This window comes from Petaurus breviceps, unplaced genomic scaffold, assembly GCF_028583685.1.
Source record: "Petaurus breviceps papuanus isolate PSGF00001 unplaced genomic scaffold, PetGlider_PUasm1.0 120, whole genome shotgun sequence".
NCBI lineage: Eukaryota > Metazoa > Chordata > Mammalia > Diprotodontia > Petauridae > Petaurus > Petaurus breviceps.
In genome coordinates this window covers 2,896,669-2,924,199 of record NW_027185627.1, presented here as the reverse complement: position 1 = coordinate 2,924,199, position 27,531 = coordinate 2,896,669, and the positions used below count along the sequence as shown (strand labels likewise).

The 27,531-nt window shown below is 42.4% G+C and overlaps 1 protein-coding gene across 2 annotated transcripts in view; it reads right to left on the bottom strand.

The window, feature by feature from the left end:
• SCNN1B (sodium channel epithelial 1 subunit beta) overlaps positions 1–27,531 on the bottom strand; it is a 101,747-nt gene that overhangs the window by 5,539 nt on the left and 68,677 nt on the right. For both annotated transcript variants that reach the window (XM_069089246.1, XM_069089243.1), the window contains 8 exons: positions 26,842–27,032; positions 20,202–20,305; positions 17,345–17,508; positions 14,788–14,895; positions 5,756–5,873; positions 3,579–3,654; positions 3,156–3,213; positions 1,234–1,295 (listed from right to left, as the gene is read on the bottom strand). In XM_069089246.1, the coding sequence (XP_068945347.1) occupies positions 1,234–1,295; positions 3,156–3,213; positions 3,579–3,654; positions 5,756–5,873; positions 14,788–14,895; positions 17,345–17,508; positions 20,202–20,305; positions 26,842–27,032 (881 nt within the window). The remainder of the gene's footprint in view (positions 1–1,233; positions 1,296–3,155; positions 3,214–3,578; positions 3,655–5,755; positions 5,874–14,787; positions 14,896–17,344; positions 17,509–20,201; positions 20,306–26,841; positions 27,033–27,531) is intronic.

Sequence of the window (27,531 nt, the reverse complement as noted above, 5' to 3'; positions counted from 1 at the left end):
ATAAGGTTTAGATAGTTAAGTCCCATGTAAGAAAGAAGGGTGAGGGTGGTATTGATTGGGGAAGTGGCTGAAAAAGGAAGAAAGATGCTGGGGCCATCCCTTAACTGCCATACTGTGGCTCTTCCCAGCATGCTCTATTCTCAAGAAGGAGGTATGGTGAGGATAACAAACATGTTGCCTCTGCCTATCCCTGGAGCCTTAGGCTTCTTCCTTGCCCTGATTTCATTCTGAAACATAAATCTTCTCTTACTGATACCACTTCCTGGATGACATACACCTGCCTGGCCTCTTTTTGGACCTCCCTAGGGCCCAAAAGTTGTCTTTTTTGTTTCCCTTTGGAACTCATGGAGCTGTATTGGAAGAGAAATCAGCCTTGAACCAGCTTCATCAAATCAGCTATGAATTCTAGGGTTTGATTTCACCTTTCATCTGATCTCTTATCTGGGACAGGAAACAGTGATTACAGCCTTATCCTAATCCAGGAACAGGAGTAGGGAACAGCCTCTTCATAATCTTGGGACGGGGAGTAATGGTCCCATCAAACAATCCTACCATCAGAGTGCTAGAGATGCAGTGGCAGAAATATCAACAGATACCTAAGGGTGACCGCTACAAAACCCTTCTTCCATGTAGGATGTAGAAGCCTGTGATGGCTCTTTTGATGGGACCAGATTTGGTTCTTGGCTTCTTGACTATGCTGAGGTTCTGTCGAAGGCCTAGCTCTAGCAAAGGCCAGTGTCCAAAAAGGAGGTTGGTCCTTAAAACTCCTTTAAGAGATGACTCTTGGCCTCTGACCAAGTTAATCTTGGTTGCTCCCTTTTCAATTACTTATTGTGCTGTTCCCTTTTCTGGATAACCAGTATCCTCAGGATGCCTCCTAGAGGTCTACAGTCTTCTACTTAGGCCTCCCCACCCATGATATATAGCTGTTTCATGGCTCCCATACTTAAAATTCCATGGAAGGTAATACCCTAGCCACTGTGACGACCTAATCCTTACCAATATGTTATCCTTCCACTTCACATGTGTGTTTTAAAGAGCTTCCCAGAGACACTGCCTTCAATGCAAAACAATCATTCTAATAGAAGGAATTTGAGGCAATGAGGTAAGGTCAGAAGGGGAGATATTTCCAGGTAGATCCTCATAGGTCCTTTAAGTGAACACTTCTTGGAGCTCCTTCCTTCAGGAGTCTCAAGGATCCTAGGATTCTTCCCTGAAAGTAAGAGCACTTACCTGTCTATGGTCAGGTTGGTGGTTTTGTCACGTTCATAAGACAGCACATGGAAAATCCAGTCCTGAAACCAAAGACAGCATGACTCCTCTCAAACTCAGAGTGCTTCCAAGAATATACACAGTGGCTGGGGCATATAGGGCCACTGGCACAACCTTTTAATATTCAGTTGACAGGCGCTTAAATAAGTGCTCACCATGTGCCAACCACAGGGCTAAGCAGTGGGGATACAAAAAGAGGCAAAAATAAAGTTCCTGCCCTCAAGGAGCAGGAGACCAGTGTAATGGGAATGTAAGTATAAAGATCTTCCCTGCCCCTAGGCTAAAGTGCACCTGGAGCCTGGGGTGGGAGGCTTGTTTTTCAGTAGATACTTCTTGATTGGCCAGTGAGTCAATAAGGTTGTTACATTCTCTGAGCCAGGAGAAGGCTATATAAGCCCTGATGTGCGGCTTTGTTTTGGGGCTCACTTTGAGAAGTGTTCTGTGATTTGATCTGGATTCTGGGAAGCCGTTGTCCAGAGCCCCCCGGCTTTGAAACCCAGATATTGTTTGGTATGGATGTAAAGGTTGGACAGTTTGGAAATCTGTCTACTTGATCTGTTTCTGTCTTGATAATTCTGTCTGTATATTCTGAAGTTCGGGGTGCTGACCTTTTTCCCCTGAACTAGGTAAACGATACATATTTGACTGATTAAAGTAAGCTTGTTAACCCATTTTGAGTTGCTTTCCTTTATCAAAGCAGATCCAAGAACCTGTGTTGGCAGCAAACCCTGGGGACACTTGGGGTGCTTGCTGCTACAACCACACAGCAACAACTGGGTAGATAAATAAAGAGTAGATGAAAAATAATGTGGGAGGGAAAGGCAGTAGTAGCTGGGAGGCACTGGGAAAGGTCTTTTGGAGTAGGTGGGATCTGAACTGTGACTTGAAAGAAGTCAGGGAAACAGAGACAGAGAGGTAAGGGAGCAAAGTATCGGTTTTGACTGACTCTGTGATCCCATGAACCACATCACACTAGCACTGTCCATGGGGTTTTCTTGGCAAAGATAATGGAATGGTTTGCCATTTTTCTGCTCCAGTGGATTAAGGCAAACAGAGGTTAAGTGACTTGCCAGGGTCACACAGGTAGTAAGTGTCTGAGGCTGGATTTGAACTCAGGTCTTCCTGACTCCAGGCTCAGTGCTCTATTCACTGAGCCACTTAGCTGCCTCTAATTTCAGGCCTAAGGAGCTTTAATGAGGGGTGTTCTCACCAAGAGAACTGACATGGAGACCACTCAGTTATCAAGTCATCAAGAGTTACAAGCCTGTATCTATTCCTCCTTATTTCTTATCTGAAATGATTAAGGGGAGCAGGTGAGTGCTGTCCAACCCAGTGATGGGCAGATGCATCAATGCGTCCCAATAATTTCCACTGTGTGTGTGAATATATAAAGACAAAAAAAAAAAGAGAACAAGAGAATGAATAAGAGAGAGATGAGAAAGAAACATACACTAAATGATCTTCCCCCTCAAGCCTTTTTCTATCTTCTGACTTCTCTGTTTTTCTCCTTTGAAAAAGAAAAACTGAACCAAAAACAAATCTTAGCTTCTCTAAAGGGCCTGTTCTCTCTCTATTTTTGAAAGCAATCGGGGTTAAGTAACTTGCTCAAGGTTACATGGCCAGTTATTTCTGGGTGTGGTGCTAAGTATCTGAGCCCAGATTTGATCCCCAGGTCATCCCGACACTGGGACAGGTTCTCTTACTTGCTGTGCTACCTGGCCGCCCCTTGGGCCTGTTCTATATTACTTTCTTCAAACCTTTCTGGAAGAGCATCACTATCCCTTATAAATCAGCATACACAAAGGAGGTTAAATGATGCCCTGGGGGCCAGTGAAAGGGGCAGGCTGAGTCAGACCAGAGACTAACAAATCTGATTCCTTTACCTGGGAGGCTTCGGATGGCCAGTCAGCCATGGAGATTGTCATCTTGTACTGTGTGTCACTGGAGAGACAAGGGCACTGGTGAATTCAGGAAGACCCCCTCCCCCTCCCCTTCCAGTCAGTAATGGCTCCTTGTCCCCCCCAACCCTCTAACTCAGGCCTCAGACACTGCTTTGCTCTTATGCATTTGTCATGGATTATTTGGAATTATAATTATTTGTGAGAATTTCCTTTATTAGACTATCAGTCCCATGAGGGCAGGGACTTATCTAAATTCTCTATATCCCCTAGCACCTCATACCATCCTCTGCACACAGGAGGCTCAAAACAAGGCCCTTCCTGTCTTTTCCTTAGCATAGGACTGGAGTGATTTCCAAGTCTGGCTCCCTCCTCTCACATTGATCCCCTTCCCTTCCAGGTACTTACTTGCAGGACTCCTTACACAGGCTGATGCACTTTTCTCTCTGCAGCACACTCATGCGGAGGGCTGAGTAGCAGTATGCTGTTTGACATAAACCAAATGGATCATTGAGTAATGAAGGAGAAATGGGGAGGACTTAGAGGGAGTATCCTAAGGGTCAGGGAGTAGGCAGGACCTTCCATATAAAGCCTTTCCTGATCTCCCCAAGGAGGGGGGGAACCTGTGGCCCCAAGGCCACATGTGGCCCTCTAGATCCTCAAGTGTGAACCTTCAGCTGAATCGAAACTTTCCAGAACAAATCCCTTTAAAAGGATTTGTTCTGTAAAACTTGGACTCAGTCAAAAATCCGCACCCAAGGCCCTAGAAGGCCACATGTGACTTCAAGGCCATAGGTTCCCCATCCCTGAATTAGACTCTTCCCTGTTTAAATCCTTTGTGTTTGTTTTGATTTTATTCTGTATGTAGTTATATGTGGGTGTATATATGTGCATACACGTACAGAATTTCTTTCTTCTTTGTCTTAGTAGCTCCAGAGCCTTGCTACCCTATAATGATGGGAAGGATTGGGCAGAGGGGCCAAGAGGTGGTTAACCCTAAACTCAAGAACCTAGCTAGCATGGCCTAAATACTCCCTGCCTGGACATTTGGTGGCAAGGCAGCAAACTGAAGTCTGCCTTGAGCCATTCTGAAAGCCAGGAGAGCATGACTGTCAAATTCCAGAGGATCAAGGCCATGTAGGCCTCTGTATCCTTCACATGGCACAGCACAGATCTCTGATGAATGATAAAAATTGCTAGCATAATAGCTAGCAATTTATCTGGCACTTTAAGGTTTGCAAAGCATGTTTCAAAGGGTCACATTTTATCCTTGCAAAAACCCTGTGAGGTTGGTGCTATTATTATCCCCATTTTATAGATGAGGAAACAGGCAGACAGAGATAAGCAACTTGCCCAGGGTCACACAGCTAGTAAGGAGATTGGATTTGAACTCTGGTCTTCTGGATCTACCCACTTAGCTGACACCTAGCAGACAGATAGAAGGCCTCCAGGAATGGACGCCTTGGTAGCTGGTTGTTACTTAATGAAGATCTTTAAACCTCAGCAAGGTATCTTGTGGGAGACTAATAATAACAAGTGACATTTGTATAGAGCTTTAAAGTTTACAGTGAACTTCACAGTCAGCCTGTGAGGTAGATACCATTACTCCCATTTTATAGATGAGGAAATAGGCTCATTTTCTCACCCAAGATCACATAGTGAGTTACTGTGAGATTTAAGCCCAGTACATCCCGCCTCCAAATTATCACCCATGCCTCTTAGATAATTCCCAGGGACAACAGTTTTAAGAGCAGCAAGGAGGCGGGTTATTTACAATATGAGAAATCTAGGCTGGGTCCTGGGGGTGGGGTCCAGCTTAAACTAGTTTGCTGATTTCAATACAGAATGTCCTTGCAACCAGTTGCTTTCACCCAAGGAGGGCCCAGGGCTGGCCAGGGTCAGACTAAACTGGCTTTAGAAATAGACAGTTGAATTACCATTTTAATCTGATACCTTTGACAATTTGTTTTGGTCAGGGATGGACAGCCTGAAATTTACATCACTGGAGGTAATAACCATATAGATGGTTTCATAAATACAATGGAATATTGTCTATGGCATGGAGGGCCCCTCCCTCCCCCCAATAACATAGCCACGTAGAAATGCATTGCTTCTTTTCCTTGGAATATTTCTTTGTTGGATTCTGTCCTGGAAATACAGGTAAAATCTGATTACTAGATAAAGGAGCTTCACCACAACCCAGTGGGAACAGTCTTCTGAAACTTGCCTATGGCCTTGGCATAAAACAAAAGCATTAAAGGTAAAAGGTAATGCATATCAGAGATAGAAGCTGAATCCAAGCCTTTCTTTCTTCTCTTTATCCATTTTGTAAGTTCTTCTGGAAGAAGACTGGGGCAAATTTCTCATTCACCTCTGTATCTTTCACATTGTACATGTTGAATTGACCTGAATTGGACTAAGGTCTCCAATTGGATCGATTTGAGTCAACATAACGATCCCCTTCACTGGTTAGACACAGAAACCTCTGAGTCCCAGTCGCTGCTTAAGAGGGGGGGGGGGCGGGGGGGGAAGGGCTGTCTTTAAGCACCAGGTCTAGAGGCATCATCTAGGGCTCAAACACTCACCCCAATCAGGAAAGTCTTGGTTGTTGCAGTATTTCTCCCCCTTAGGAAGGGGATACAGGTAGTGACCACAGCTGCAGTTCTGAATCATGTGTTCTTGGAAGCAGGATCGAAGGCAGGCCTGAGGACAGGGACAAGGATGAAGATGAAGGCCAGCCATTCCTCCCTGAGGTCAGCACTGTCCAGGAGAAAGGCTTCCTATGCCCTGATTGCAGAAGCAGCCCTTTGGGTGGGGCTCCTCTTAGCTCATCAGCCCTTCTATGCCCATTCTCAACACCTCTGCAGTTTCATGTTTTTCCTGCCATATCCTCCTAACTGGTCTCCCTGCATCTCATTTCTGTAGCTCCCATTCTACCCTTCATATTGCTGTCAGGCTAATTTTACTATGCACTGGCCGGACCACATCATCCTCTCATTCAGTCTAAAACAAAGGTTCTTAACCTGGGTCTGTGAACGTCTGTTTGTCTCTTAAAATATTTGATAACCGAATTTCAATATAATTGGTATCCTTAGTAATCCTATGTGTTTTATTTTATGTATTTAAAAACATAAATGCTTTGCCAATCAATTGGAGAATGGCCAAACAAATTATAGCATATAAATATAATGGAATACTATTGCTCTGTAAGAAATGGTGAAGGGGATGATGGTTTCTGAGAAGCCTAAGAAGATTTATATGAACTGATGTAGAGTGAAGAGAGAAAAATTTATAACAACACCATAAAAACAAAGAACTTTAAAAGATTCTGATCAATGCAATGATCAACCATTATTCCAAAGGACCAATGGTACATACTACTCTTTACCTCCTGATAGAGAGGTGATGGGTTCAGGGTGCAGAACAAGACATACATTTTTGGACATGGCCAATATGGGTTTTGGGGTTGGTTTTTTTTTTTGACTGTATATTTGCTATAAAGTTTTTTCTTTTTCCTTATTTCTTCTCCACTGGGTGAGGGGGAAAATTGGAGAGAGATAAAATAAATGCTAGTTAGTAGAAGAAATTTTTAAAAAGTAACTGAGAATGGATCTGTAGACTTTACCATGCTTCCAGAAGGGTCTGTGACACACAAAAAGGTTAAGAACACTTACTCTTTTTATCTCTTTTTACAAAAGAGTAAAAACTTTCAGTTTATCATCCAAGACCCTTTACAATATGATTCTGGTTTCCAGACTTAGCCCTTTTGCTTCCTTAGCATTCTAGTCAAATGGGATAGCCCATTGTGTGTTTCAATGGTAGATAAGTGACCCAAATTCTTACAGTCCAGAAGGATAGACCCACAGACAGAAGAAAAACAATGATACACATGCGAAAACCATTCTTATCAATCTACCTTTTCTCACCAACCACTTCCATGCCTTTGTATACATTGTACCCTATGCCTGCAATAATCTTCTACAATTCCAGCTTTTGAAATTCTTCCTTTCTTTTAAAACCCAGCTGAGGCACCACCACCTCTTTCATAAAGCTTTCTCTGATTACCTCAACTAGAAGAGATCTTTTCTCTTTCAAATCATTCATACTGCTCTTATGTACTTATAACTTCCACTGGAGTTATCTATTGATTTTATCCCATGGTTCTCCCAACTAGATTGCAGATGACGAGTATTTTGAGGGCTTTTTACTATTTCTATTTTTACATCACCAGTGTTTAATACAGCAGCCTATACATTTGTCTTTTGGGGGACCAGACCAGTGATTTCATTGAGGAATTCCCTCTGTTAATTAGGCATTTGCTCTTCAACTTACAGTCTTAGAAAGTTGTCTAGAAACCCCAAGAGTTGTATTTCCCCAAAGTCACAGTGTCAGATGTGGGACTTGATCTCAAGGCTTCCTGATTCTGAGGCCAGTTCACTACATAGGTATTTAATACATATTTGTAAAATTGAGTTGAGAAGGTATTCTAGCTTCTTGTTTTTTCTTTTCATGGGTTTTTGAAATATCCTAATGCATACCTCTGATGATGCAACCATTTTACTCAAAAATCTTAAATGGTGACCTGCTTTCTACTGAAGAAAGTAAAAACTCCTTAGCCTATCATTCAAACCCTCCACATGTTGTCTCCACACTACAACAAAGTTCTCATCCTTGGGTTTCTGACTCAGGGCCAGGACTGGGTCAGTAGAGTTAGTTGAGAGAATCAGATAAAATTGTACAACCTAATCATTGTACAGGGACTTCCTCTTACTGACTTCTCACAGAATTTTAGAGTGAGAAGGGATGTGAGAAGTCAATTAGACCAACTCTTGTTTCCATTCTGTTCTGGTCTTTAATAGCCCACCCCACATTTTCCAGAATGCATGTCTCTCAAGTGCTTTTGCTTCTTTGGCATCTCTGGTGTCCCATATGGTTGTTCTGTGGGCAGGCAGGCAGGACCAACAGATAGGCCTCAGTATGCTGCGGACACCTAACAATCTGGCTAGCCCTTTGGTTTCTCTAGGACCAAAAATGAATGTGTTCAAAAGACAAAAAAATCTACTGAGCCAGCAGACAGGGGTGGGGAAGTTCCCCTAGCTGATGAGTCTATTTGGCAGGTGTCAAGGAGAGATCACATGCTGATCATAAAAGAATTATTTCCTGTGACTAAGGCAAAGGAGGGGAAAATGTCACACTGAGCTCCAAATACACTCATCAGAGGAACCTTATTGGAGAGGGATGGGGAGGCAGGAGGTTCTAAGGACTAAGGCAAAGGTCAAAATACTGGCCTGACACCTCCCTCTCCCCCTTTTCTTTCTCCCTCTGTATGCTGTTTTGCCTAAGCATAAATAGCAGTTTCTCCATTCATAAAGGGGGGGGTGTGTGCCATTTTTGTAAAAGAGAAGAAGAATAGTGAAACTTCCACCAAGATGCTATTCACACAATTAAAGAATCTCAGAGGCCATCTAGTCCAAGTTTCACGCAACAAATCCTTTTATTAAGGGGATTTGTTCTGTGAAGTTTGGATTCAATCCAAGGGCCTCACACAAGGAGATGGAGGGCCACGTGTGACCTCGAGGCTTCAGGTTCCCCACTCCTGTTCTAGATGTTCCTTAGTTTGTCCACATTCTTCTTAAAGTGTGGTGCCCACAACTGACTGAAACTCTCAAGAGACAATCATAGCATCTTAGGTATGCATTATTTATTTTCATTATGGAGACTGGATGCCTGGAGAAGTCCTAGTAATATGAATGTGTTCCAGGAAAATGGATGACCATTAGGCTCACCTCTGCTGATATATCCTCTAGACCCATGGGCATTGTCAACTGATTTGCCAACATGCTCTAAGGACCCCTGGTCCTCAATATATGACCTATGTTTATATTCCCCTTCATATTATCCTTTATCTTCCCCAATTAGAATGTGCTCCTTGAGAGCAAGGACTTTCCTGATTTTTTATTTGAATCCCCAGTGCCTTGCAAATAGTGATAATTAATGAATGCTCATTCATTCATTCATTCATAGGACTGGTTACCCGAAATAGATTTATCACCAGGCCTATTTTTAATTTGGGAGAAGCAAACAAGAGGAATCAGCTTGAATATGGAAAGAAGGATTTAGATTAGCCATGAAGAACAACTTCTTTGGAACAGAAATTTGTGGAGGTCTTGGATTCTTAATATGTCATTCCAAAAAGGTTAACTTGGGGTGGCCAGGTAGCACAGCAAGTAAGAGCACCAGCTCCAGTGTTGGAATGACCTGGAGATTGAATCCTGGGCTCAGACACTTAGCACCTACCCAGAAACACCTGGCTGTGTAACCTTGAGCCAGTTACTTAACCCCAATTGCTTAGGGGCAGCCAGGTGGCTCAGTGAGTAAGAGCACAGGCTCCAGTGTCGCGATGACCTAGATCAAATGTGGGCTCAGATACTCAGCACCACACCCAGAAAAAACTGGCCGTGTAACCTTGAGCAAGTTAGTTAATCCCGATTGCTTAAAAAAAAAAAAAGATTAACTTGCCTTTTGATCTTAGGGTCCATAACAAATTATTAGGATCTAGGAATTAATTACAGAATACTTTGTCTTTTAATGATTGTGTCCCCTGCCCTATATTCACAGATCTAACAGGTGAGAGAGCAAGCCCCTACCCATCCCAAATTCTTATTGTCCAGGACAGGCCATGAGAGTGATAATTGAATACATGAGAAAACTAGCCCAAGTTCATAGAGAGAGCCAAGGGGCTGGTTTCCACAGGGTTCAGGAGCATTACCTAAAGCCAACCCTTTGGCAAACTTCATTGGTTCAAACAAAAATGTAGTGTGGGCTGCAGAGCAAGTGGTTCTGTTTTTCAGGGGCCAATGTGTTCAAAGGAAACACTCCTTCAGCTCCTTAGGGAGAATGAGGATTCCTCAGAGACTAGCCCAGGGCAGTCTGGGTTCTTGGAAGAAAAAGCTTTGTCTCAAGGAACTGGGAGTTCATATCTTGTCCCTTGGACTAACCAAGGGAGACAGGACTCAGAGTTTATAGTTGAGACCCTGTTATCTCTTCCATTAAGTCTCATAGCATTAATGACCTTGGGTGAAAGGAAGAATAAGAAACTAAGCTCCAGCTTAGTAACTCCTTAATTAAGAGAACGTTTAACTCCCCATGAGTTGGGTTTTTTAAGTCTTCAAAGTAAATTTTATGTATATATTTATTCATATGGTTGTGAAGTTTTGAAAATTCCAAGATTCAACATTTTCAAAGTTTTGGACTTTGGTGGCGCCACCTATGGAATTTTGAAGGAACTGCACACAAACATGGACGTTTTACAGAGAGCCTATGATCTGATTTAGTAAACAGGCAATTTATTTGTTAGTGACTTATTAAAAGATGTTGTATTTGGGTATGCTTATATAGGCCCTAGTAGATATGTTCACACAAAAGAAAATGCAATTGGGAAAATAATTGGTTTCCCTAAATGCTCATTTAGGAAGGTTTTAGAAAAACAATAAAATACTCAATGTAAAATGATCTATAAAGCTTGGCATATTACTTGTTTAGGTTAGGGAAAACAGTAGGTTATCATGTAACATAAAATAATATAGAATAAGCTAAAGTTCCATTACAGAATAAATGGCTTAATTCAAATATGAGAAAATGATATCTATAGCTATATATCTCTATATATGTATATATCTGCATATGCAGATATATGTAAATAGATAACCCCTCTGAATCTTATCATCATCAAGATCATAGAAAGAATCCAGTTAGACAAAGCCTGGGAATGGTTCTGTTAAGTCTTCAAGATCTTAAGAGGAGACTGGAAGGGGAAGAGAAATACACTGGGTGGGGTGGAGGAAGGGCAAAGGGAATGGAAGGTTAAGGAAAATTCTCTCACATAAGCAGGGTGCTCAGGTAGATGTTTAAAAACAAAAAAGAGGATGGAGGAGCAAGTGACACTTCAACCTCACTCTCATCTGAGATAATTAAAGGAAGGAAGAATAAACATATACATGTACAAAAATATTTATAGCTCTTTTGAAGCATCAAAGAATGAGAATCTGAGGGAGGACTCATCAGTTGGGGAACAGACAAACAAGTTATGTTATATAAATGTTACGGAATATTATTGTGTTGTGAGAAATGATCAGGGCCAGCTAGGTGGTTCAGTGAAAAGAGTACTGGCCCAGGAGTCAGCAGGACCTGAGTTAAAATCTGGTCTCAGACAGCTGTGTGACCCTGGGCAAGTCACTTAACCCTGTTTGCCTCAGTTTCTCATCTGTAAAATGAGACAGAGAAGGAAAAATGGCAAACCATTCCAGTATCTTTGCCAAGAAAACCCCAAAGGGGGTCATAGAGAGTTGGACACAACTGAAACGACTCAACCACAACAAAGAAATTATTTATTATTATTATTATTTGCTTTTTGGAGGGAGAAAGACAGGGCAATTGGGGTTAAGTGACTTGCCCAAGGTCACATGTCCAGTAAGTGTTAAGTGTCTGAAGTTAGATTTGAACTCAAGTCCTCCTGACTCCAGGGTCGGTGCTCTATTCACTGTGCCACCTAGCCATCCCAACAAATTATTAAGGGGATGTTTTCAGAGAAACAGGGGAAGACTTGTGTGAACTGATGCAGAACAAAGTGAACAGAATCAGGAGAACAATTTCTACAATGACAACAATATGGTAAAGACAAACAACCTTGAAAGAATCAGGAACTTTTAATGTAATGACCAACTGTGATCCCACCACCTGACAGAGATGAAAGACTTAGGTTGCAGAGTGAGATAACTTTTTTTTAATGGCTAATGTGGAAATTAATTTTGATTGATCACACATGTCTGTAATGGGTTTTGTTTTGCTTTAGTTCTCAATTAGGCAGGAAGGGAAGCTTGGGGATTGGGGTGAGGAGGCAAATTTTTGCTGATTGGAGAAAATAAAATAAAACTTTTAAATCAACAAAAAAATTAAATTTTGAAAATAAACAACCCCAAAGTATAGGTCATTGGCTTTTACACCTATTCCTGGTAAAATTTAGACTAGATTATTAAAGTGATGGTTTGTGCTTATTTGGGGAAGTGGTGAACGTTATGAGCCAGTATTGGTCCAATAAGAACAAGCCATGCCAGACCAACCAAGCATCCTTTTTGGACAGGATTACTGCACCGGTGGATCTGGGAAATGCCACGTATACAGTACGCCTGGATTTCAACAAGGAATTTTTTACAAAGTTTCTTGTAGTATTCCTCTGAGGATAAGATGGAACTGTGTGGACGAGATGATTTGGAACTAGTTAAATGACAGGATTCAGAGAGTAGAAATAAATAAAACTTACGTTTGCCTGGGGAGACTTTTTAAAGGGGTACCATTAGGCTTTATTCTTGGTTCTGTTCTGTTGAACACTTTTATTAAAGACTTGATGAAGACATAGATGGCATTCTTAATAAATCTGCCGATGACAGAAGGTGGGTGGCACAGAATCACAGACTTAGAGTTGGGAGGAATCTCAGGAGTCACCTAGTTCAACCCACACCCAAATCAAGCATCTTGTTTATTATATCCTCAGCAAATGAGATCATTCAGATTCTTTTTAGAAGACTACAGGTGAGACAGAACTAACTCCCCTGAAATGCAGTTCATGTCCCTGGAAAATTCTCACTTTTTTTCTTTTTCTTTTTGCTTTTTGGAGGGGGAAGGCAGGGCAATTGGGGTTAAGTAACTTGCCCAAGGTCACATGGCTAGTAAGTGGTAAGTGTCTGAGGCCAAATTTGAACTCAGGTCCTACTGACTCAAGGACCGGTGCTCTATTCATTGCACCACCTAGCCACCCCAAAAGTTCTAACTTTTAAGATACTATCCCTCTATCAGGCTGAAATTTTCATACAGAAAAGCTAACACTGTCTTAGACTGCATTTGGGAGAAGCCCAGTGCTCAGAGTGAATATGACAGCTCCACTATACTCAACTCTAGGCATACCACAAGGAGCATTGTGTTCAGTTCTTGGCACCTCATTTTAGGAAGAACACTGACAAACTGAGCGTGTCTAGAAGAGGGTGACCAGGATGGCAAGGCCATTGGAAACCATGCAAACCATACAAAGAATAGTTGAAGTAACTTGAGGTGTTTAGCCTGGAGAAGAACAATAAGATAGTTTTAGAATTGGAAGGAACCTGGGAAATAATCTAGTCCAATTCCCTCATTTAATAAAATGAAGAAACTGAAACTCGGAGATGTTTCAGTAGCACAATGGATAAAAGCTCTGGCCTTGGAGTTAGGAGGACCTAAGTTCAAATCTGACCTCAGACACTTACTAGCTGTGTGACCCTGGGCAAGTCACTTAACCCCCATTGCCTCCAACCTCCCTATTCACCCCCAAAAAACCCACCAAACCAAACCAAAACAATAACAAAAGAGATACATCATGGTGTAATGACTAGAGAGCTAGCCTTGGAGGGAGGACCCCTGTGTTCAAGTTCCATCTCTGAAGCATATGGTTGTGTGATCCTGGGCAAGTCGCTTAACCTCTCAATACCCTAATCTACTTAAGTGTAGACCTATTGCTAATCTATATGGATAGGGGGAGTTTCCTCACCAGGGAGTTACCTACATCAATGAAATCACAGGTCTAGACCATAAAAAACAAAACAAAACACTCCTGGGGTCACACATAGTAAGTGGCAAAGATAAAATTCAAACCCAGATCTTGATTCTAAATTCATTGCTCTTTCTTTAATTACATTTTATTTTTAAGATTATTTACCATTTATTTATTCTTCCCCACATGTTCTTCCCCTCTACCACTGGAAAAAGAAAAACAAAACTCGGGAAAATAAATTCTCAACACATGACTAATGGGTTGTTTGGCATAAGAGACTGGATTGGCTCTTCTTGGTCCCAGTGAGCAAAATTAGAAGTAGGGGGTGAAATAGTTTGGTTCAATAGAAGAAGAAACTTTCTGACAAAGCTACCTAGAAATGGTGCGACTGCCTGCCTGGTAGTTAATTCTGTGCCACTGGAGGAGATCTTCAAGTGATGGCCGAATGACTACTTGGGGATTTTATAGAGGGGATTCATATTCAGAGAGAGATTACAGTAGACAGAGACAGTGCAGTACAGGAGAAAGAGTGTTGGATTTGGAATCAATGTAAATTGATTGAAGATGGAGTCTGCCACTTGCTACCTTTGTGACCCTAGGCAAATCACTCCACCTGTGTAGGCCTCAGTTTCCTCATCTATGGTGTATGAGCCCATAACTGTTTCCCCAAGATTCCTTCCACAATTAGCTTGCTAGGACTCTACTATATCCCCTAAAAGCATGATAATGATGGCTGAGGAGGATATTTGGAGAATCTAGAGGAATGCTGAAGCCCAGCAACATTTTGGTGACAGTGACAACATACCCTAACAGACAATCAGTGCCAGCATTCCTCTTCCCTGCTCATTAATTGGCTTTTATAACCTATAATTCTACCTTTAAACTGATATACTTACCAGCAAACACTAGTTAATAATTAAATACAATCAGTATTTCATTTTACTTAGATACCTTGGCACTAACAACTGTTCTCTGTGCAATAATGATAGTATATTAAGTTCCAAAGTGAGCAGACCCTTTATTATCAAAATTCCTTACCTGTATTGAGTAGGATGTCTTAAAATCACTGTAGAGGTTGGGGATCTGAACATCGGATCCATTGATGGTGCAATGGCTATAGGGCTCACCCATCCGCTCCAATTTATCCTGAAATCCAAATGAGGCACAGTCTTAGGGGAGTATAAGCTCCTTGGGGATAGAGACTTTTGTTTTTTGTCTTTGTATCTCCAACATGTAACATAATGCCTGGTATACAGTAAGCACTTAATAAATGAATAAATGACCAAAGGAATCTTAGGAAGTTCCTGGTTATTCAAAGCACTTTAAGAACCTTTTAAACAGTCATTCCAAATTTGCCAGCAGATCCATAAAAGTCAGAAAGTTAAGAAAGTTAGGCCTTGCTCTGCCAATCCCCCCAACACTCCAAGAACAAAGATTAAATTTCCCCTCTCTGGGGTTGTTTGTTATTGCTCGAGAGGCCACAGAACCAGACTCATAGATATCTGGGAGGGATTTTAGAGATTACTTACTCCAACACCCCATTTTACAGATGGGGACATTGGCTGTTCATAGAGGGGAAGTGACTTACCCAAGGTCATATGTCTAGGTAATAAAAAGGCCAATGTTTGAGCTACTTATCTCCTGCCTTCAGTTTCTCTCTCTCTCTCTGTCCTCTCTCTCTCTCTCACATACATTTTGATAACTATTTAAATATAATTGGCTTTTTTTTACAAATGCATAAGTTTAAATGCCGACATTTTATGCATTTAAAAACATTATTCTGAAATGAAGTGCATAGGCTTCACTGGACCGCCAAAAGACCCATGTCGCAAAAAATAGATGAAAAATCTCTCCTCTAATTCATCCCTCACACACTGTCAAATTAATTTATTTTTCTAATATGCTTTCTGATCATATTATCTACTTCCACTAGGAACCTTCCATGGCTCCCCATTAAGGGAATATTGTTAAATAAGGAGTCAGTCAATGAGCATCTATTAAACATTTATTACATGCCATGGAGCATGGGGTATTCAGGGAGGACTAGCATCTCTGGTGCGAAGGCTTGCCAAACCCTTCTCAGGGCTGCTCATACACCTTTGGTATTCACCTGGCACCCAGCTCTCACCTATGGCTCCAAGAAGCTGCAGCATGTGCAGTGGTAAAACCATCTCTGCAGACGGACTAAGCCAGGCGGAGGGTGACCAACAGGCCTAGAGCCTATTGGTGAGCTAGGGGCATGTCTACCCTAATCCTATGAAGACTTTCCTGGGTGGAATAGGCAGATGAGAGTAATTAGTTCCATTAGCCACGAAGGGGGCTGAAGCGGGCACTGTGGAATGCTTAAGCTTGGTCAGATATTGAAGACAACAAGATCATCCACTGCATCCAAGTTGTAGCCAGCAGTTTTGATTTTTGTCCTGCCACTTGTAATGGGAATGGGAACTTGAAGACCTTCCCTGCTTTGAAATAGTCTGGATGTAATCACAAGAAGCCTGTGGTTGGAGGAGTTTGCTGAAGGGTGGAGCGGAGCCCATAGGAAGTTGGGAGTGAGAGCTAGACTAGATGGTTGGGAGGAGAGCACGTTTCAGAGGAAGACAGACAGGCTTGTGGGTAAAAGTTGTCTTTTTGTCACCTGTGTTTGCCAGCTAGGCTTGTGTTGTTTTGTGGGAAGGATAAAGGATGGTGTGACTCTCTGCTAGGTTGTGATACATTAACTTCTATGTTGCTATGATGGATTCAGTTTCCTGGTGTTGGGATTTGGTTTTCTGGTGTCTGAATAACTGTTTTGCTTCTGTCTTCTCTATGGAGCGTCTGTTATATTTTGTGATCAAGCACCATGTGAGTATATTTATAGTGACCATGGGCTCTGTGAATATTGCATTGGTACTACACCACTGGACTTTGATGACTCAGGAAGAGACAGCGAGGCTTTTGACTTTGTGTAACTCTGCCTCACTTAAGTCCAATTCAACTTACAAGTCACATTGCCTGTGATGTCATTGGTCCCCTTCAAAAATGAAGGGCCAATAACAACTTGCCAGGCACTGTGGTAAACTCTGAGGACATAGAGAAAGGCAAAAACACACCCCCTGCCCCCAGGTGCTCATATCCTAATAGAGGAGAGTAGCCTTGGGGCAGAGAGGGCAACAAGGCTCATCACACACTTCAGAGTTAGGGAGGGAAAGCTTTGGGAGCCTCTGTTATTGGGAAAGCCAAGTTAGCCCCAGCTAGAAGGGGTTCCGTGTGAGGCACAAGATTGCACTAAAGGTGTGTATTGACTGGTGGCAGGTTTTCTCTGTGTGTGATGAGAGGCCAGCTTTACAGGCAGACAAATGCCAGATGGGGGTTGGGGCCCCTCCTAGTACTCAGCAAAACAGTGAATCTCTGGGGGGAGGGAAAATAGGGGAGAAGGATGCTAGAGAAGACCTATGCACACACTGCACTTCGGCAAACAGTGCTGACTGTGATCAGGAGGCCATTTACACACTCTCATTCTACAAACACCTCTCTGGTTTCAGTTGGCACAGCCTTGGCTGTGTGCCCAAGAGTTCAACCCTCCTCTCAGAGGGCTAATGGGGTAATGTATACATACCACCAGCACACCAATGGAGGTCTCCGTTCCAGGCATGGCATAGATACCGGCATCTTTGAGAAACGGGTAGGACTTTTGCTCATGGAGCAGCAGTCTTACCCCAGCTGTGGAGGTGAGATAGTGGACGTAATCCTGCTGGTCAATGTCCAAGATTAATTTCAGGCCTGTAGAAGGAAATTATGAAGACTGAGAATTCAGGTTTGAAGCTGGTCCAGGAAGAACATTTCAGTAGCAAGGGCAGCTCACAATGGGGTCCATGGACATGAGGAACTGCCTACCTCCCTCCTTCCTCTCTTTCCCTTTCCTTTATCTAGCCTGCAAAAGGAGGCACATATTCTATTTTGGCAGATCAGAAAGGCCCATTCAAGGAGTGATGATCAGCTAGGTTCCCCTTGGAGAAAATCCAGATTTAATACATATAAATTAGCAGGTCATGTTTCTCTTGCTCTCTTTTTTTTTGTTGTTGTTGCTATTTTGGAGGGTGGAAGGCAGGGCAATCGGGGTTAAGTGGCTTGTCCAAGGTCACACAGCTAATAAGTGTCGAGTGTCTGAGGCCACATTTGAACTCAGGTCCTCCTGACTCCAGGGACAGTTCTCTATTCACTGCACAACTTAGGCACCCCTATGCTTCTCTTTACAAAAAAAATTATAGAATTATGGAATTTTAGAGCTGAAAGAAATGTTAGGAATCATCGTATTCAATATTCTCATTTTATGGAGGTGGAAACCAAGGTCCAGACAGGTGAAAGGACTTGTCCACAATCTTGCAATGGCACAATGACAGAGCAGGAACCCAAATTCAGGTCCCTTCAGTAACCTTTTGTCACACTGCAAAAATTGCTTTACATAGCAAACATCCCTAGGTACATTTTAAATAATTACTGTTACAGAACTCTAACACACAAATCTTTTAGAGATGGAAGGATTCCTCTCAGTGAGATACACTACCTGGGGACCTGGGTTTGAGTCCCTCCTCCAGTCCTGCTCCTGAGAAGATTGCTCAGTATGTCTCACCTATTTATTCTACCAGAATTCTAACATCCCCACTGCCAGGCTTCCTGGATCCCCAGGGCCCTGACTGTGTAGAAGACAAGATTCTTCTTCAATTTGCCCCACATCAAAGAGGCTAGGAGACCAGGATGGATCTTTAACTTGGAATAATGATAATAATACATACCAATTACATAACACTTGAGGGTTTACAAGGAACTTTATGTACTATTTGTCATTTGTCCCTCAGAAAAACTCTGAGTTAGTTGCTATTATTAGCCTTATTTTACAGGTAAGTGAGAGGTTAAGTGAGCTGTCCAAAGGTCACACAGCTTAGGAAAATGTCTGAGGAACCATTTGAACTCAGTTCTTCCCGACTTCAGTACTTCTAGGAAATGGACAGATATTGCTGCTTGAAGGCCAGAGCGGTTTCACTTTTTGCTTTTTGCTTCTCTCTTGTGTATCTAGCACAGTCTCTGACTGCAACAGGCACTTAAATGCTTGTTGCTTTTGTTGACCACAGCTTGGTAATCTCTCTCTTCTCAGATGTCTTCCATTTTCCTACCTCTTGGTCCTCTTGCTTCTTTGGGGTATGTCCCTCTCTCACACACTACAACTACTGATCCTTGAGATAGAGTTTGAAAAAAAAGGACTCAGGTCTCCTTATCCCCATCTGTTACTTTATTTTTTTGCTTTTTGGAGGGCAACTGGGGTTAAGTGACTTGCCCAAGGTCACATGGCTACTTAAGTGTTAAGTGTCTGAGGCCGGATTTGAACTCAGGTCTTCCTGACTCCAGGGCCGGTGCTGTATTCACTGTGCCACCTAGCTGCCCCCCCTCCCCCATCTGTTACTTTAAACCAAATTCCTACTTAGATGATTTTTAGAGGAACTTTCAACAGTAAGAAAAATAAGATTTTTGAAAAGGAGATTGTGATTCTTAGTGGTCTCCCATTGCATCTTGAGCCATCTCCAGTCATCCTGATGAATATCTGGTCACTGGACCCAGATGGCTCTGGAGGAGAAAGTGAGGCTGGCGACCTTGCACAGCCCTCCCTCAAATCCAAGTCATTATTTCCCTGAGGCCATGCTCCTCTTCAAAAACGAAGGACAAACCCAATAATTATTCTTGGCTGCCTAATTTCTTAGTGATTTCCCAAGTCTTAAATGGGAATTTGAGGTTTCTGCCCTACATGACAGAAGCATAGTTCAATTCAATTCAACATTTATTAAAAACCTATTATGTGCAAGGCACCATGACTGGTTGGTTGCTGGTATGGGACAAAACCTAAGTGGTCCCTGCCTTCAGAAGCCTATTACATTGTACTAGGAGGGCAGGAGATCTAACATTTATACAATTAAATATGAAGAAAGTATAAAAAAATTGATACAGAAGAATTTCAACACGGGGAGAATGCCAATAATATGGGATAGACTGGGGATGAAAGGGTCTTATAGAGGTGATATCAGACACTGTGCCTTGAAGGAAGTTGGGAATTCTTTTTTTTTTTTTAAAGTAATTGGGGTTAAGTAACTTGCTCAAGGTTACACGGCCAGTTATTTTTGTGTGGCTGCCAAGTATCTGAGGCCGGAACCGATCCCAGGTCTCCCGACGCCAGGGCTGGCGCTCTTACTCGCTGAGCTACCTGGTCACCCCTGGAAGTTGGGATTTCTATAAGAAGAGCTACAAGGTGTGTTTTTCCTCTGGGTCGGGGAATGTTTTTGGTTCTTTCTGTCTCTAGTATCTGCACAATGCCTAGCACAAAGCAGGTGTTTAATAAATGCTGGTTGGATCTTCCGGATTTGAAAGGCCAAGATTCAGGCACATGACTGTCCCTTGGACAGCCCTTGCCTATTTCTGGAACTTACCAAACTCAGTTCCAGGGTTGGAGGAGAGCAGGGCTTTTTCCTTCATGCCCCAGTTGAAGACGTAGCAGTTGCCATAGTCTGGGTGAAATATTGCAGTGAAGTTCCTAAAAGAAGTGGTCATTAGTGAAAGTGCCTGCACCATAGATATAGAAATGCCCAGGACAGGCCTTGGTATCAGCCCCAGCCACACTGCTGGCATCTGCTAAGTTTGGTTACTCTTCAATCCTGGACCACCCCACCTGACTCAATTGGGAGGAGCAGAAATGAACCTAGAGCTCCTCTTCATTGCCAAATATAAAGTCGTAGACCAGGGGGATGGATCAGGGGACCTTAGTGTATTCATTTCTAATGCAGTAACTCAGATCTTGTTCGGTCATGTCCAATTTTTCATGACCCCATTTGGGGTTTTCTTGGCAAAGATACTCGACTGGTTTGCCATTTCCTTCTCCAACTCATCTGACAGATGAGGAACTGAGGCAAATCAGGGTTAAGTGACTTTCCCAGGTTAACACAGCTAGTAAGTGTCTGAGGCCAGATTTGAATTCAGGAAGATAAATCTTTCTGATTCCAAGCCCACTGTGCCACCTAGCTGCCCCATTAACTCAGATAGGTTTCTTTAAAATTCCCAGAAGAGATTTTAAAACTTCGCCACTCCCCTTCCTTTCCTTTGGGTTTGTTTTTAAGTAAAGATTTTTGTATCCCTTCTTTTTTTGCATCATAGTCATTTGGGGATGCCTCCTATCCCAAACCTAATTCGGGCAGGGAATTGCTTGAACCATCCCTTGTAACAAAGAATAACATTTATGTAAAAATAACCGAGAGGTGACTGCATCAGACAATGTATACAATGTTCTGAAACCTGTGGGTCTCTACAGGGGAAGCACATTTTCTTACCTGTTTCTGAGGAATGAAGATTGTCTACAACCTCTTTTTCTTTCTTTTTGAGGGGGGAAGGCAGGACAATTGGGGTTAAGTGACTTGCCCAAGGTCACACAGCTAGTAAGTGTCAAGTGTCTCAAGTCATATTTGAACTCAGTTCCTCCTGACTCCAGGGTGGGTACTGTATTCACTGTGCCACCTAGTTGCTCCAACGTCTTTTAGTAACAATCATAGAACTGGAAGTAAACATGTACTCTAAATCTCTTTGACAAATGAGGAAATTAAGGGGCAGTATATCGCTCAAGGTCACACTTATTGAATTGCAGAGCCAAAATTGGAATCCAGGTCTTCCAATGCTAAATCCAATCTTTTTGCTCCTGTTGCCGCACAGAATTTCATGGCCTCACAACCTGCATAGTCATGTAATTGTTCCTAATATCTAATTGAATCCTATCCAACTACAATTTAAGCTCAGCCCTCCTGGCCTGTGTTTAGTGGAAGGGGAAAATATTGTTCAGAAAAACATCCAGGGTCAAGCAGGGGGCGTCAGGTATGATCTTCCTATGCCAAGCACATTCCTTGAGCCTTAATCATCATACTGATTTCTAAAAACAGTTGACTTCATTTAACACCTACAGCAACCATTTGAGAGCTGAATTGTTGGTGTCAATTTTGGTTTCCCTTTCTTGAGTCACTTTTCTAGAAGGCAGCAATCCTGTGTGAATGTAGTCTTGGCAAAAGCTGAAATGTCACTAATACTGTTTGCCAATAGATTCAAGAGAAGGGGGCTGGGAAAGGAGACTTTGGGAACCCAGGCAAATAGAGGAAATTGAAATACAATATCTGTCGTGGTCAAACAAACTTTCCCCTCTTCCTCGTGGCTATGTTTGTCCCAGAACTGGGGACATGTGAATGATGATGTCAGGGAGTTCTCAAGGGGTCACCAGTTTGGAGTAGACAATCTCCAGTCTTAATATAGGCCCTTCAACCTGCAAACTAAGAGTGCTGTTAGAATTCCAATGCAGACCTAGGAAGTCCTAGAGGGACTGGTGTTGGCAAAATGAACTGAAGCTAGGTTCTTTCTTGGTGAAGACACACCTCCTGGGTGTTCTCCCTTCCCAAGGACATGCTGTTCCTAACATTGTGTTGAAGCCTGGGGGACACAATATTGTGGCAAGAGAAAGGTAGGGCGGGCCTATATCACCACCCCAGTTTGAGTCTGCAATCTCTGCTTTGCTCCCCACTTTGGGCAAATACAAACTATTTGCTCATTGATAATGTAATTTATCGAGAGCAAAGGCAGTTTCAGGGACATCCACGGAACAGCTCAGGGTGCTAAAGATAAAAAGGGGAGGGAACAAGAAGGAAAAATGTCTCTCTGGATTTTGTCTTCTGACTGCTATGTCTGGTGGGCACTGAGGCTCTGAACTACAGAGCTGGAAGGAGACCCCAGAAGCTGTCTAGTCCAACACCCTCCAAATGAGGAAACTGAGGCCCAAGAAGTTCGGTGATGTGGCCAAGGTCCCACAATTAATAAGCATGAAATTGAAAGCTGGGTCTTCTGACTCGAGAGGCAGTGTGAAATGCGGTATAGGTCACACTTAGGCATATACCCACAATAGGGCAGAAGGCCTGGATTCAAATCTCACTTCAGATTCTTATCAGTCATGTGGCCTTGAAAAAGTCATTTAACTTGTCTGGGCCTTGGTTTCCTCATTGGTAAAACGTCCTCTAATGTCCCTTCCAGCAGCAAATCTATGTTCCTATGACCAGAGCCAGTTCTCATTCCACAGTCCCATACTTCCCATGGAAGTTCCCTAGACAGGAAGCAGTGGCAAAGGCTTGAGAAAAAACTGCGAAACAGCTGAGAAAAGGAAAACAGAGTTCCTCCAAAAGGTGGATGTGGATACTCCCTGGCTTTCAGGTGTCTATTTAGGCAAACAATTGTAATAATAACTAACATTTAATAATAATAGCTAGCATTTATATGGCCCAATAAGATTTGCAAAACACTTTACAAACTGGGTGTCCTAAAAATCTTAGCACAGTGTTAAGCTATTAAAACTTAAAGTTATTAAAGCTTTGGTGTTCCAGAAGTCTTAGTGCCATTTTCAGCTATTAAGACTTGAAGCTATTAAAGCTTTGGTGTCCCAGAGGTCTTAGTGCAGTTTTAAGCTATAAAGCTTTGATGTCCCCAAAGTCTCAGTGCAGTTCTAAGCTATTAAAACTTAAAACTATGAAAGCTTTGGTGACCCAAAAAGCTCAGGGGAGTTTTAAATTATTAAAGCTTTGTTGTTCCAAAAGTAGTAGCACAATTTTAAGCTATTAAAGTTTTGCTGTCCCAAAAGTCTTGGTGCAGTTCTAAGCTATTAAAACTTTGGTGTTCCAAAAGTCTTAGTGAAGTTTAAGCTATTAAAATTTTGTTGTTCCCAAAGTCTCAATCTAGTTCTAAGTATTAAAACTTAAAGCTATTAAAACTTTGATGTCCAGTCAGATTGGCTAAGATGGCAAAACAGGAAAATGACAAATGCTGGAGAGAATGTGGACAAATTGGAACACTAATGCATTTCTGGGGGAGCTGTGAACTGATCCAGCCTTTCTGGAGAGCAATCTGGAATTATGCCCAAAGGGATATAAATAATTTCAAACCCTTTGACCCAGTAATACCACTTCTAGGGTTGTATCCCAAAGAGATCATAGAAGTGGGAGGTAGACCCATATGTACAAAAATATTTATAGCTCTTTTTGTGGTGGCAAGGAATTGGAAATTAAGGGGGTGCCCATCAATTGGGGAATGGCTGAACAAGCTGTGGTATATGCATGTAATGGAATACTATTGTGCTATAAGAAACGAGGAGCAGACAGTCTTCATATTTACCTGGAGAGGCTTATATGAACTGATGCTGAGTGAGAAGAGTAGAGCCAGGAGAAATCTGTACACAATGACAGACACAATGTATGTGTGGTGACCAACTTTGATAGACTGGACTCTTCTCAGAAATGCGGGGTTATAAGTCAACTCCAAAATACTCATGATGGAGAGAGATGTCGACACCCAGAGAAAGAACTAGAAAGAACTGAGTTTGAATCCAGATTGAAGCAAACTACCGGCTCTTTTTCTTTTTCTTGTTTGGTTTTGTTTCCTTTTTCCCCACTCTTCATTCCATCTGATACAATCCTTCTTTATAACCTGACTAATGTCTAATGTGAAAGTATTTGCAGATCCTATACTTGATTATATGCTGCCATCGGGGGGAGAGGGGGGGAGTTGGGAGGGAGGTAGAGAAAATTTGAAACTCAAGGAATTGTGGAACTGAATCTTGTAAACTAAAAGTATACAAACAAATTAACAAAGCCCAAAAAATTAAAAAACAAAAAACTTTGGTGTCCCAAAAGTCTTAGTGCAGTTTTAAGCTATTAAAATTTTGATGTCCCCAAAGTCTCAGTGCAGTTCTAAGCTATTCAGACTTAAAGTTATTAAAGCTCTTGTATCCCAAGAGTCTTAGTGAAGTTTCAAGCTCTTTATCCTTACATATTATCTCATTTGATCTTCACAACAGCCCAGTGAGGTAGATGCTGTTATTATCTCCATTTACACATATGAGGAAACCAGGGCTGAGAAATTTAAGGGATTTGCCCAGGGTCACGCAACTAGTAAGTGTCTTAGGAAGGATTTGAATCCAGGTCTTCTATTTATATATACACATTTAATGGTGGTGAAACCCTTGACATACATTTTCTCATTTCATCCTGTGAGACAGGTGCTCCAGTTAGTTCTAGTCCCATTTCGCAGATGAGGTAATTAAGACAAGAAGAGGTTAAGTGACAAAACAGGAGTTTTTTGCTCAGAGTTGCAGTTAGTGAAGAAATTTTCACGTAGGTCTTCCTAACTTCAGGTCTATAATTTTATCCACTATACCTACTCCTTTGATCCTTCTCCTTGCTCTCCTTTTTTTCTTTTTGAGGGGAGAAGGCAAGGCAGTTGGGGTTAAGTGACTTGCCCAAGGTCACACAGCTAGTAAGTGTTAACTGTCTGAGGCTGGATTTGAACTCAGGTCTTCCTGACTCCAGGGCCGGTGCTCTATTCACTGTGCCACCTAGCTGCCTCCTTGCTCTACTTTTAACAAGGCTGGAGCAAATTTCATCCAATTTAATCCAACAGCCACTCATTACAATATGCACTGCATTGTACTAGGTTTTGAGGATATATAGACAGAAATGAAAGACAGTTTCTGCCCTCAAGGGGCTTAAATTCAACTGGAAGATACAACATATAAACATATAAGTCAACACAAGACAAACTGAGGAAAGAGAGAAATAGACTGAAGGTTCTCACGCCTATTTCCAAGACAAAGAGAAAGCACAAAGATACCAGAAAGAGGGAATATTGATATAATTGGTTCTCAATTGACTGGGGAATGTTGATAGATATATACTGGACTATTCCTGAAAGACAATAATGGCAGATGGATTTATCCATTATTTTGATCTCTGGCATATAATAGGAGCATTTGGAGAAGTAATCTCCTTCAGACAGTATCGACTACTTTGGGGGACACATTTTAGTACAGTAGAAAGAACACTGGACTTGGAGTCAGGAGAGGGATATTTGGTTTTAAGTCCTGATTCTAGTACCTCCTAGCTAGATGGCCATGGGACAAGTCATTTAATCTCTTTGAACCTCAGTTTTCTCCTCATAAAATGGGGACAGTGATACTTGTAGTATCACTTACAGGTGAAGCCCAAATTAAAAATGATACAAAGTGCTTTATAAGCCTTAACAAAGCAGGATCACCTGTTACTGCAACCACAGGGAACTGTGATGGACTCCCTCCACCAACAGATCTTACAACCTATCTGTGGCTTAATAGATAAGGCCTAGGGTGTTCCCTGAGCTCCCTACATTGAGTAGGTTAGAGGATTTAGCCAGAGTCCTGTAGTGTGGAATAGTGGGAAGAATGGTGCATGTGGAATTGGAGGACCTGGGTTCAAATCCTAGTTCTACCACTTGGTCTGGGTGACCTTGAACAAATAACTTATTCTTTCTAGGCCTCAGTTTCCTCATATGGAAAAACAAGGGAGTTGAACTAGTGTGATGGTGATGGGATCTGAAGTCATTTCATAGAAGTATCAAGTGAGGGAACTGGGGATATTTCGGCTTCTTTGATAATAACCCCAGGAGAAGGTGATCTCTCCCTGCTCCAATTCCCTTTAAGTCCATTATCTAGCTCTCTTTTTGCCCCTCTCATAGCCTGCCTGATATTTAGGTGCAGGTATTTCCCCCCCCCCCCTGTTGGCACACAGACTTCTGAATGTGCCCTGCTTCATCTTCTCATTACTAACACCTTGCACACTGTGAGCATCGGTATAGTAGAAAGAGGGCCATTAGGTTTGGAGCCAGGAGAAACTTTGCTCACTTGGCTCAAATTCTGGCTCTGACATTTACTATAACTATGGGCAAGTCACTTAGCTTGTTCGGGTCTCAGTTTCCTAAAATAGGTATAATAATGCTTGAAACTTTGTGCACCTTTGTGTTGGACATGAATTGTGGAGTCCCTTTCTAGTCTAGGAACCTATGATTGAGACTTGGTAGCAGTATTAGGGGTCATTCTGTACAGAAGAGAAGGAGGAGGAGGAAGAGGAGGACAAAGAAGGAGAGGAGGAAGAGGAGGAGGAGGAGGGGAAGGAGGAAGAGGGGAAGTGGGGAGAGGAGGGGAAGGAGGAAAAGAAGAAAACTGAGAAAAAAGAGAAGGGTCCACACCTGTGATTGCAGGGTTCTGCCCCAAATAGGCAGGCCAGGATCATCTGGTTTGCTTGGTAGCCCATCTGGATCCTCTCTTCCAGGGGCACCTGAGAAAGGATGCTGGTGGACTGCAGGACGTACCATTCTTTCATTGCCTGGGCAGCACTGGTGAAGTTCGTATAGGTGCACACCGTGCCATTTTGACTGCACTGTGGATGGGGAAAAAATCCAGGGTGAGGCTGTGCTGAAGCAGAACTGACAAGCAGCCTCTGGGGAGGGTGTAGCCCTCTGAATGGAGGTCTTCCTCTCCCAACCCCCATAACTGAGGTCATTTGGTAGGAATGCTAAGGGCAATGGCCTACTTTAGGAGACGATGAAATCCGGATGCTTCTGGGTTAGAGCCTTTGACTAAGGACCCTTTCAGTTATATCATTTTATCGTCTTTGCTCTAGGACTCTTAAGACAAGTGCTGAGGCAGTGTGAATACTTCTGGCCCCCACATTCCCTCCTGAATACAAGACTTTCTCCACATCAATATCAATCTCTCTGTCTGTCTCTAATGTCTCAACCTTACCCTGCCTCCCCTCCCTCCATAAGGCCAAACAGCAACCTTGGCTATTCCTTTGGGCAAACGGCTCAATATTGGAAATGGATAAAGTTTTATTAATGAAAACATGAAAGAAGATGTATGACTTTCTGCTTTGCCAC